This window comes from Hippopotamus amphibius, chromosome 3 (assembly GCF_030028045.1).
Source record: "Hippopotamus amphibius kiboko isolate mHipAmp2 chromosome 3, mHipAmp2.hap2, whole genome shotgun sequence".
NCBI classification, from domain to species: domain Eukaryota; kingdom Metazoa; phylum Chordata; class Mammalia; order Artiodactyla; family Hippopotamidae; genus Hippopotamus; species Hippopotamus amphibius.
The window spans coordinates 106,443,841-106,457,139 of NC_080188.1; the positions used below are offsets into that span (position 1 = coordinate 106,443,841).

Here is a 13,299-nt window from a genome sequence, read left to right on the forward strand (position 1 = left end):
TTACCCAAGAAGTCTTTGTTAAGATTAATGACCTTCAGGAATGCTCCTGCTTAATATTTAATAAAAATAGAACTGAAAACAGTAGAAGAAGTACCCCGTATTTTTCATTAACTCTTTCATATGTTACTATATTCCAACCAATTAAGAAAACTTGGAGATACCAAAGAGAAGATCAAACCTGAAAACTAAACCCTGGCACCAAAGTGTCACACAAATATATGCCATCTAGAGCTCAGGGATGTGTAGACTAATGCATAGCACAGAAGTATTGCCTTAAGGACTGCAATTTGAGTAATTAGTTGTTAGCACTGTCCCTTGTGGTACCTTGGTTGTGTACTATTTTCCTAAAGCCTTAGGGCATTCATATTATCAACTTTACTCATTTAGTCTTAAAAAAAAAAAAAACTGTATGTGTTTCTTGATGTTATATTGTTATAAAATACATAATTTTTAAAATTTGGTACGTTATATTTTTTATATTGCAAACTTCATTTTATATTTACACTGTTGATTTTATTAATAGAAAACAACTTGCATTGGATTTTCAAATATAATTACAGTTACCTCAGATGTCTATATTTACTGTTGAATCTGAAAAACAATTTTGGGTGATATGTTTCCTAAAAATGCCAGTTTATGGAAAGGAGGATATATTCACTAATTTTGGTAACTATCCATCACGGCTTTAAAGACACAAATTAAAAATCCCAGTGGCTTGATGCAGAAGAAGCTCATATCTCACTAGAACAAGATTCACAGTACATTTTGACTGGGCAGCTCTGCTCTACAGGGGCTCTGGTTTCTTGCAGCTTGTACCTCGCCATCATCATGGTGCTTCTGAGGTTATGGTTCTCTTAACATTCAATGCAGAAAGGTAATTTCTTCAAGTAAATGGCGCCAGAGCAACTGCCATTCACATGTAAAATAATGGAGCTGGACACTTACCTCATAAATGATAGAGTGAATAACTCAGAATTGAACAAACATCTGAATGTAAGAGCATAAACTGTAAAACCCTTAGAAGAAAATAATAGGGGTAAATGTTCATGGCCTTAACTTGGCAGTGGATTCTTAGATATGGCAACAATAGCATAAGCAAGAAAAGACAAAAATAGATAAATTGAACTTCCTCCAAAGTTAAAAGATTTGTGCATCAAAAAACATATCAATAAAGTGAAAAGAAAAACTACAGAACTGAAACAGTAAAGTCAAGAAAGCAAACTATATTTAAAACAATATTTACAAATGGCCAACAAGCACATGAAAAGATGCTCAATGTACTGAGTTAGTAGGAAAATTCAAATGAATATCATGATGAGATATCACTTTACACCCACTGGATTAGCTATTATAAAAATATATAATAGCAAACATTGGCAATGATGTGGAGCAACTAGAATTGTCATACACTGAGGCTGGGCATCTAAAATGGTGCAGACACTGTAGAAGGCAGTTACATGGTTACTCATATAGATAACATTGAATTACTATTGCACACAATGCTTAATAGAAAAAAAAAATGGCCTTGCAGAAAGAGAAGTTAACCTTTCCACCCAGCCTCTGGCAGGTAATCTATGTCTTACCTGATAGTAGAGTCTGTTTAGTGAGGGGGGGCTGGCCCCACCTGATATCAAGGTAAAGCTGGCCATATTTGACAATCAATGTGGTTACAGCCCATGACAGAAAGATTACCCACCTGACTTAGGGTGGGGGCTTTTGGTTATTGGGACGCACTGAACCTGGTGGCTAAGGTCATCCAAGTGGACAATGAATCCATCAATTGGTCAAGTCGATGTAACAGAGCCGTAATACAAACTGGATACGGAGGCTTCTATGAAATTCCCTGGTTGGAAATGTCCCATGTGTATCATCACAAGTTAATGTAGGGATGGTAACATGTCCTGAGCACAAAGAAACCTTCTCTTTTGAACCTTGCATAGACTTTGTCCTATGTGTCTCTTCTGCTGGGTGACTGATCTGTATCCTTAGCCCACGATAAACCATGACTGTGAGCATAGTGTTTGGTGAGTTGCTTAAATTCTTTCGGCAAAATAGCATCTCTAAGCATGTTTTTGTGGATTCCTCAGACTTCAAATTTATGTCAGAAGTGAGTGTGGTATTAGGTGTTGTGCCCTCAAACCTTGAAGTTTGGCTAATTTCAGGTACCCAGCAATTCCACCCCTAGGTATGTACCAAATGGAATTGACAGATAACAAGTACTCAAACAAATACTCGCAGGTAAGTGTATATCACATCCCTATCCACAGTAGCCAAAAGGTCAAACTGAAAACATCAATGGACACATTAAATGTGGTATATACAATGAACTATTATTCAACTGTAAAAATGAATACAGTACCGGTATGTTATAATGTGGATGAACGTTGAAAACTGTATGCTAAAGGAAAGAAGCCAGGTACAAAGGTGACATATTTCACGATTCCCTTTAAAGGAAATGTATAAAATGGGTAAATATTACACATGGACAGATAGGAGATTGGTCGTTATCAGGATCTGGGGTCAGGGGGAAATGATGAAAATTCCTTACTGGGCATGACCTTTTCTGTTTGTTTGGTGATTAAAAGATTTTGGAACTAAGTAGAAATGTGGTTGTGCCATATGGTGAATGTTTTAATGCCACCAAATTGTTCACATTTAAAATGGTAAATTCTATATTATAAGAATTTTGCTTCAATAAAAAAGAAGCCAGCTACAAAAATGAAATGAGGTTTGACCCTATTTTTTATCATTATGCCTCAGTCTCTCCAGGAATTGATTCAAATTATTCTAACAGAACAAGTTTGTCTTCCTCCTAATTTAAAATCCAGGGCTTTGGTCTCTCAGACTATTGATAATTCATTAACCAGCAACAAGTAAATTAATCCTTCATTTTAACCTTCTATCCCTAGTTTGCTGTGTATTTTTATCATGAAGAGTTGCTTCATATTCTAAACTATTCTCTACATCTATGGAGGTGACTAGTATTTCTACTTTATTAATGTGGTGAATTATGTTGAAAGAGATACGATATACAAAACTTTCAGTTTTTGGATTACATCCCTCTTAGACATAATGTATTATCTTTTTTTTGTATATCAATTAATTTATTTGTTATTTTAACTGTTTGCCCATGTTTATTTCTATTATATTGTTCTGTATTTTTTTAAATTTGGTGATGTTGGTATCACATGATGAACTTTAAAATGTTCCTTTCTTATTTTATTGTTGGAATAAATTTATGTAAGAATGAAATAATATGTTCCTAAAGTACCATCTACATTGAGGATAAGACTATAATTTTTATACAGAATTTCCTGGAATTTTCATAATAGCAGTAGGGAATTAACATCAAATGTAACTAGAAAATCACTCCTAGATGTTTCTTCTTTCATATCTGTAAGCTCAGCACTATTTTTATTCAGTTTCTCTTGGGTGTTATCTTTATGCTTAGAATGAAACATTTTCTCATCTACAGGACTGTCCTTGGACTTGAATGAACTATGTATCTCGGCAACAATATCCAGGAATCACAGTATTGATGCAGGCACTCCACAATCCCTTCCCCTTTCTGCACACCTAAATTTTCTTTTTTCTCTTTCAAGGTAAATCTGTTTTCAAGATGATGATGAATAGAAATGAATACAAGTTCTACAATAAAAATACAACCTACCACCTTTGGAATATGCATATCAGAAGACAATTGTCCAGCATCGGCAAATTTCCTGAAGTCTTGTTTATTACCATACATGATATGATAATTAGTATTTACATAATGTGGTTTATACCCACCTTATAACATTTTCTCCATTTAGTGACTATTCTGTACATTCTTTCCTTATCTTATGAATAGTTTCATTCAAAATCTTGCCACAGCTCTTTGGAAACAGCAAAAAGCTGTACCTATCCAAACTACCAATGAGCATTTAAACTAAGAAGAGTATAATGCATTCATGGAAGTAAAGAGCCCATTATTAGGACTTTGTAGAACTCACAGTAAAATCATTTATATTAACAGATATTCTCTTAATCTTTTAAAACTGATACATTCAGATTAAAATTATACTTTCAAAACTTGTAGAGAATTTGTGTATTAAAATGTGTAAATAAATGTCCATTCAAAAGAATTTTCCAGCATAACCAACCTTCTATTCTAAAATATTTTGTAACCATCCAAAGATTTTTTTTCTTTATAATCTGTTCTGGTTTCTCTTGAAAAACAGAAACCTAATTACCACTTCAAAATTATAATTTACTTAATATCTATCATCTAATTTTTAGGATTAGAATCTTAAGTACAAGCACCTATAGCATATGTCAAATAGTGTCCACTCTATACTGTCTCCATATACCCTAAATACATTGTATATATCAGTAATTATTTTTATTAACACACACATGTTGCCTATTATACCACTTGACTTCAATGTTTAGTGGAGTGTGTATGACATTTGCTTGACAGAAAATTAAAGAGTGAAATCAATCACATACTCCTATAATTATATATGCTGGATTGTTGAAAATATTGGATTGTTGAAAATATTGTTATATGTTGCTAAAAATCAGATAAATTGGTGTGGTTACAAAGTTTGATAACAATTTTTATAGTAATGGAAATTAGAGATTTTTATTTGGAAATGTAAACCCCATGATTTGGGTGAAGCCAGTAACATAATTCACAGTCTACAGTTAAACTGGAACCATGATACTTGGAAATTTACCAAGACTTTGTGTATCTTGTGAGATAAGACCCATGATCAACAAATAATAACCTAGAAAGACAGTCATTTAGTGAAGGTAATCCAATGACTCATCAACTTTTGGAAGAGTCTGTCAAACTAGAACAGTTATATTCCTCTGGAATACAGAATGGTAATTTCCATGAAGTTAACCATTAACTTTAGGTATTTTGAAACATTTGGCCCAGTTCTTCCTTCTTCCAGTATTTATGCTCATTGTCATGTAACTTTTCAGGTAAGTAAGAGGCAGATACACTTTCTCAACCATTGAAGTCATGCTCAGCTATGCAATTGGCATTGGCTTATAGAATGTTAACATACATGACAAAAATGGGAGTTTGAACTAGTGCTTTGTTATAGCACATTCTGTCTTGTGACTCAGCCATCAACAATGCATGAAAATACTCTAACTAACCCAAAGGAACACCGAGCAGAGCCACCCAATTACCACGCGGATCTGTAGACTGGAGGTGAGTGTGTCAGGTGGGCAACACTAAAGCAGGTTAACTGAGATGCTCTAGCTGATATTAGCAGGGCCTCCCATTCAATCCACAAATAGTGTTACTTATTACTGAAGTTTTATGTTATTTTATCATTATACATCAATAGCTATATTAAACACAATTCAAGATTGACATGAAAGAGTATTTTAGATTTAGCTGTAACTATCTCTGAAGTGTGCAGTTCTTAATTTTATTTTTGATCTTTTGTGTATAAAGAGCACATAAAATTAATATTAACAATTGCAACTTAACCAAACAATATTCAAGACTTTGTAGGGACAGAGATATGACTTCTTTGCACTTATAATGTGCCAATGCTTCCTGTGCATAATTAAATAAATATGTATTTTAAACGTAGTGTCTTAGTGTTGAACAACTCTTACTTTACTATATTGCATGCAATGTATACTACCTCACAGTTAGCTATCAATTTTCAGGGCAACTTTATAAATCCATCCTTTGATGAATAAAAAGGAAGATTTACCTTGGCAGCCAAATGGTAATAGGTACTTAAAAATCTTTACATGACAACCGCTGTGTATAGAGATTGAATTTAAATGATCCGAGATATAATTACTGTGTTATTTATTATTTTATAGATACCTAATGATCTCAAGTTCACTAAAGTTGTTCAGTGATTTACCAACTAGGGATTTACATTAAATGTGTGTACTGTTTTTCTTTCTGAAAAAAGGAATTTGATGTTATAATATGTTAGAAGACTCAGACAATTCTCCACAGTGTCCTTGAAAATGTAAAACTAAGTCTTAGTCATTTTACAGTAATTAACATAATAACTTAGTATTGATTAACTTCTTGGCAGAATACTTCTTTATTCCTGAGGCTGTAGATCAGAGGGTTCAGCATAGGGATGACCACTGTGTAGAAGAGAGAGCACACCTTGACCATGAGCCATGAACTTTTGGAGTCAGGAACACAGTAGAGGAAAAGGATGGTCCCATGGAGGATGGTAATGGCAGTCAGGTGGGAGGCACATGTGGAGAAGGCTTTGTGGCGCCCCCCAGTGGAAGGCATCCTCATGACAGTGATGAAAGTGAAAACATAGGAAGTAAGAATGATCATCAGGCTGCTTATTTCACTGAATGTGGCAGAGACAAGAACCATCTCCTGGCTAATATAGGGGTGAGAACAGGAAAGAGCAACAATGTCAGCATGCTCACAGACAAAGTTATTTATGACGTTATTCTGACAGAAGGATAAGGTCAGTAAGAAGTATGTGTATATGAAGGAACAGGCTATACTCCAAGAGTATGTTCCACACACCAACAAGGAACAGAGCTTCTGGGACATTGCAGTTGTGTAGTGAAGAGGCTTACAAACTGCCACAAAGCGGTCATAGGCCATCACTGACAACAGGAATGTCTCTGTCACCACAAATGTGCAGGCAAAGAAAAACTGCATGATGCATCCTGTGAAAGAGATGGTTCTGTCTTCCACAACCAAGTTTTCTAGGAGTTTGGGTGTCACTACTGTCGAGTAACAGAAATCAACAAAGGACAAGTGGCTGAGGAAGAAGTACATGGGGGTGTGGAGTCTGGGGCTGATTTTGATAATCAAGACCATGCCCAGTTTCCCCAGCACAGTGACCATGTAGATGGTCAGGAACCCCAGGAAGAGGGGCAGCTGGAGCTCTGGATATTCTGAGAAGCCCAAGAGAATCAAAGTGAAGCCACCACCCTCATTTCCTTTGTTCCTGTGGACAAAATATGAATGTAGGTTCATAGGATTAAGAACCTAAATTTGAAATAGGTCAGAGAATAGAAAATGTATCCAGAAGCTCAGTGGGTCTCTGTTCACAGTGTTGCTGAAAATGGTAGGCTCCTGCTTTGTTTCAAAAGGCAGTGTTCACTAATATAACAAATAGTGAATACTAATTTTGTGTGGGTTTAATCATTAAAAATAAAAACAAGAAGAACAAAAACAGACTAGACCCTGCTCTATTTCAAATAATAATTTTCAGTATTATCAGCTGACTTCATGGGACACTCTCTTTGCATGAATTCGACCTTAGTGAAATACTTGCATTGGAGAAAAACAGCCCATTAGATTCTACAGTTTCTGACCTGCCTCACCTCCTAAGCTATGAGGCAATTAACTCATAAGCGTTGATTTTTTTAAGTGGTGACATCTTTGCAAAATGGTTTATTTAACATTTCCTGGGTTGTTCTATCTCCTTTTAGTGCCCTTCTTACTCTTAGTAACACCAAATTTTCAATCCACAGCAGCGTTGTGCTGGAAATGCATACTAAAATTTTTCACTTATATTGAAGTGATCTTGAAAAAATTCCAGTGTATTCTTCATGGCCTATAGTATCATGAAGTTCACAACAAAATATGTGGTACATATGCTGTGCTAATAGCTGAAGCAATATTGAAGAAAAAGGGTTTCTTTTTTCAATGTAGCAGATTTTAGAAGTTGGATGACAAAAATAAGAACTATGAAAGTCCTGGACAAAGCATATAAATTGCAGGATGCAGAAAATATGCAGCCTGCCATTTTGAATTGTTTCTAGCTTTTCCAAAAAGTGACAGGAAAAGAGCCCTGTCAAATGGGACACAAGAGTATTCTTTGATTATTGCTTGGTATCACTGGGCATCTCTTCAATAGTAAAATGAGAACATTAGTATAAATTTTAAATCACTAGAATAGAGCTAGTTGGTTGTGTATTGAATTCAAAGACTATAAGACATGGTGTGATGCATAGCATATATTTAGCTTTCTTATTTATTGATTTATGAACAACTGGTATGATTTCAGAAACCTTATATGGTTGTGAAAATCAGGCATAAGCATGGACAGCTATCAACTGACAGGCACATTTGGGAATACAATGTAGAAATCCTTTCCTCTAGAACCCACAAAATAGAAACGCTTTACTCTAAGATGCATAATTATGTTTTCCCTATTCTCTATAGGTTTTCTCAGCTTGCTATCACTTTCTCTGATCCCCACATGCCTTGCCTGTAGGAAAGGCATCTTGCAAAGACCATTCCCACAACAGATCCTCTGTAACAATACTTCGTAAGATCTCCACAGTGCAAAGCTAGAATATGCCCATATTATCCCAGCCACACTCCTTCAATTTAAAATACTCTATGGAAGATTGTGAGAATAATTTTCCATGATTACTTTAACCTGGCAGTCAGTGACTTAAAGATTCCTAATAAATTTTAGTAGTGAATGCATGACTTTTACATTATTCAGCCTGACTTTGCCAAAACTGCTTGGCTCTGTGAAAATGCCTGTATCACATAATATATTCTTCTTTAATGAAGGTGGATTTATCAAGCTCTGTTACATCACACATGCCCATTTACTTTTCTTCTCTCTTATGATGTTTGATTCTTACCACCCACTCTTATAGACATTGCTCACTGTTTCATCCCCTTTGCATACATACAAGCATTCATGTTTATAACTCACAATTACCATATGCTCTATCCTATCATTTACAAATGTGGTTGTTACCGTCACTTTATTTCTTAAAGATTACAGGAAAATTGTAGACAGGGCTCACTTTTTTATTATTCTCCATTTGCCAAAATGTTCACTTAATTTCTGGTTGCATGGTGAATGCCCAGTGAGAAAACCAGGATGGATGTTATTTGAAACAAAGAAAGAACTGGAGTATAATACCGTAAGCCTTCTCAGCCAAACTAAGTGGATTTGTGAGCACTCTGTTCCACACATGTGTTTGTTTTCTGCAAAAATTAATGGAAGACTCTATTTTCTTTTTAAAGTAAAATAAAAGAGACACAAGTCAACTCACCTAAATACAGAAGCATTTGAGTGAGTCATTTACCAAAGAATTCTTTGCTAAGATTGATGAACTCCAGGAATACTCCTGCCTGGTATTTAATAGAAACAGACCTGCAAACAGTAGTATAATTCCCCAGTATTTTTCATCAACTATTTCATACGTTACTGTTTTCCAACTATTAAGAAAACTCACATACCAAAGATAAGATCAAAGCTGAGCATTAAATCCTGGGACTAAACTGTATCACAAATATATGCCATCAAGACCTTAGGGATGTGGAGACAAGAGAATATCAGGGAAGTATCACCTTGATGACTGCAACTTGAGTAATTAGACATTAACAATGATCTAGGTGAGATCTTGGTTGCATATTATTTCCCTTAAGCCTTAGGGCATTTGCATTATCAACTTTACTCAAATAATCTTAAAAAATAAACAACTCTGTATATGTTTCTTGATTTTATATGTATATAAAATATTTAAATATGCAAGGGAAAATTATATCACAAGAGATAGCTTTTTAAATTCATGTTTAATTAATTTTTCAAATTTTCTTATGAATATATATATTTTCTTATGTTTCTACACATAAAGCTGCCTAAACAGTGTTACATAGTTTATTTTGTACATTGTCATTTATATTGTGAACTTAAATTTATATTTACATTACTGATTTTATTAATAGAAAACAACTTGCATTGGCCTTTCAAATATACATACCATGCCCTCACATGTTTATATTTACTATTGAATCTGAAAGACTGTTTTTGATGATGTTTCCTAAAAATAGCAGTTTATGAAAAGAATGATATATTCACTAATTTTGGTAACTATCCATTGGGCCTTTAAGGGCAGATTAAAAATCCCACTGGCTTGATGCAGAAGAATCTCATATCTCACTAGAGCAAGATTCAAAATATATTTTGACTGGGCAGCTCTGCTCTATAGGGGCTCTGGTTTCTTCCAGTTTGTACCTCGCCATCATCATGGTGCTTCTGAGGTTATGGTTCTCTTAACATTCAATGGGGAAAAAATAGTTTCCTCAAATAAATGGTGCCAGGACAACTGAACATTCACATGTAAAGTAATGAGGTTGGACATTTAATTCATAACTTATACAATGATTAACTCAAAACTGAGCAAAAACCTGAATGTAAAAGCATAAACTATAAAACTCTTCCAGGAAAAGCATACGAGTAAATTTTCACGGCCTTAATTTGGCAATGGATTCTTAGATATGGAAACAAAATCATAGGCAAGAAAAGAAAAAACTGATAAAATGGAATTCCTTCATATTTAAAACTGTTGTGCATCAAAAAACATTGTCAATAAATTCAGAAGCTATAGAAACAAAATGATTAAGTCCAAACATCAAACCAGATGTGAAACAAACTTTACAAATGTCCAACAAGCACATGTAAAGATGCTCAACATATGTAGTTTTTAGGAAAATGCAAATCAGTATCATGATGAGATATCACTTTATACCCACTGGATTAGCTATAATAAAAACATTATAATAGCAAGTGTTGGCGAGGATGTGGAGCAACTGGAACTGTCATATACATTGTGGCTGGACATCTAAAATGGTGCAGACACTGTAGAAAGCAGTTTTGTGGTTCCCTATATAGATAACATAAATTACTATTAGACACAATGCTTAGTAGAAAAAAACTGGCCTTGAATAAATACAAGTTAGCCATTTCCCCCAGTTTCTGGCAGGTAATCTATGTCTTACCTGATAGTAGAGTCTGTTTAGGGAGGGGGCTGGCCCCACCTGATATCAAGGTGGGGCTGGCCATATTTGACAATCAATGTGGTTACAGCCCATGCCAGAAAGAGTAACCACGTGACTTAGGGTGGGGGCTTTTGGTTACAGGGTAGCAAAGGCTGAGGTCATCCAGGTGGACAAAGAATCTGTCAATCAACAAAGCCAATACAACAGAGCCCTAATAAAAACTCAGCAGTGAGGCTTGTATGAAATTCCCTGGTTGGCAATGTTCCATGTGTATCATCACAAGTTAACGTAGGGATGGTAACATGTCCTGAGCACAAAGAAACCTTCTCTTTTGAATCTTTCATAGACTTTGTCCTATGTGTCTCTTCCTCTGGGTGACTGGTCTCTATCCTTAGCACAGGATAAACCATAACTGTGAGTGTAGTTGTTGATGAGTTGATTGAATCCCTTTAGAAAGTAGCATCTCTAAGAGTGGTTTTGTGAATTCCTCAAACTTCAAATTTATGTCAGAAGTGAGTGTGGAATTAAGTGCTGTGCCCTCAAACCTCAAAGCTTGCCCATTTCCAGGTATCCAGCAATTCCACCCCTAGGTGTGCACCAAATAGCTTTGATAACAAGTACTCAAATAAATTCTCACAGGTGTATTTCATAACATTACTATTCACAGTAGCCAAAAAGTCAACAGCCCAAGTGTCATTCAGAACATCCATGGATACAATAAATGTGGTATATACAATGAAATATTACTCAATTGTAAAAATGAATACAGTACTGGTATATGATATAATGTAGATGAACCTTGAAAACAGTATGCTAAAGGAAAGAAGCCAGTTATAAAGGTTACATATTTCATTATTACCTTTATAGGTAATATATAAAATGAGTAAATATTACATATGGACAGAAAGAAGATTTGTCATTATCAGGACCTGGGGTTGGAGGGAAATGATGAAAAATTCCGTAATGATTATGACATTTTTTTTGAAGTGATGAAAATATTTTGAAGCTAGCTACAAAAATGAAATGAGGTTTAATTCTATTTTTTATCATTATGTGTCAATATCTGCAGGAATTGATTCAAATTTTCTTAAGGGGAAAATATTCCACCTCCTCACTAAAATTCAGGGGCTTGGTCTCCCATATTATAGATAATTCACTAACCAGAAACAATTAAATTAACTCTTCACTTTAAACTTCTATCCCTAGTTTACTGAGCATTTTTATCATGAATGATTGCATAATATCACTGACTATTCTTTACATCTACTGAGGTGAATATTATTTCTACTTTATTAATGTGGTGAATTATGTTGATGCAAAACAAATGATTTACCAAACTTGCATTTTTTGGACTAAATCTCTCTTAGATATGATACGTTATCTTTTTTTTTTTGTATATCAATGAATTGCTTTGCTATTGTGTTTGCCCGTGTTTATTTATGATGTAATATTCTGTACTTTTCTTATGTGGTGATGCTGGCATCATACAATGAACTGTAAAATGTTTCTTTCTTCTTCTTTTGTTGGGATAAGTTTATGTAAGATTGAAATGATATTTTCTCTAGTGTGCCCTCTATATTGGGAATAAGGCTATACTTTTTATAGGGATTTCCTGGAATTTTGATAGGAGTAGGAAATAAACACCCAATGTAACTAGAAAATCACACCTAGATGTTTCTTCTTTCAGATCCATAAGCTCAGCACTATTTTTACATCCTTGCTTTTGGATGTCATCTTTGTGCTTAGAATAAAAACTTTTTTCATCAGCAGAACTGTCCTTGAACTTGAATGAACTATGTATCTAGGCAGCAATATCCAGGAAATACAGCATTGATAGGGGCTCCACAATCTCTTCCCCTATCTGCCCATCTACATTTTCTTTTTTCTCCTTCAGGGTAAATCACTTTTTCAGATGATAATTTATAGTAAGGGAGCCCAGCTGTACAATAAAAACATAACCTACCACCTGTGGAATATGCGTATCATGAGACAACTGTTCAGCAATGCAAATTTCCTGAAGTCTTGTTTATTGCTACACATGATATGAAAATTAGTATTTACAGAATCTGGTTTATATCAAACTTATAACATTTTTTCCAATAAGTGACTAATCTGTACATTTTCTCTTTATCTTGTGAATAGTTTCATTAAAAACCTTGCCACAGCTCTTTAGAATTGAAACAAAAAAGTTGCCCCTATTCAAACTACCAATAAAAATTTAAAGTAAGAAGGGTACAATTCATTCATGGAAATAGAGAGCTCGTCATTAGCACTTTGTAGAACTCACGATAAAACAATTGCTATTAACAGACACTCTCTTAATCTTTTAAAATTTATATGTTGAGGTTTGTTAATAGTACTTTCAAAATGCGTAGAGAATATCTGCATTAAATTTGTGTAAATAAATGTCCATTCAGAAGCATTTCCCAGAGTAAACAACATTCTATTCTAAAAGATTTTTCAACATCAAGAGGTTTTTTTTTTTTTTTTTTAACATTTGTTCTGGTTTCTCTTGAAAGACAGAAACCTAATTACAGTTT

The 13,299-nt window shown here is 34.5% G+C and overlaps 1 protein-coding gene across 1 annotated transcript; it reads right to left on the reverse strand.

The window, feature by feature from the left end:
* Window positions 1-6,037: 6,037 nt before the first annotated feature.
* On the reverse strand, window positions 6,038-9,059 carry LOC130849647 (olfactory receptor 5D13-like). The gene is made up of 2 exons (XM_057728683.1): window positions 9,031-9,059; window positions 6,038-6,953 (listed from the first exon to the last, which is right to left on the reverse strand). Exons 1-2 carry the CDS (start codon window positions 9,057-9,059, stop codon window positions 6,038-6,040), a joined length of 945 nt encoding a protein of 314 aa, XP_057584666.1.
* Between the last annotated feature and the right edge of the window lie 4,240 nt (window positions 9,060-13,299).

Excerpts from the sequence above, each read along its gene's own strand:
- LOC130849647 (XM_057728683.1), bottom strand. The coding sequence starts at position 9,059 with ATGACTCACTCAAATGCTTCTGTATTTAG. Across the intron at positions 6,954-9,030 it reads TCAAATGCTTCTGTATTTAG|GAACAAAGGAAATGAGGGTG; the intron begins GTGAGTTGACTT and ends TTTTGTCCACAG.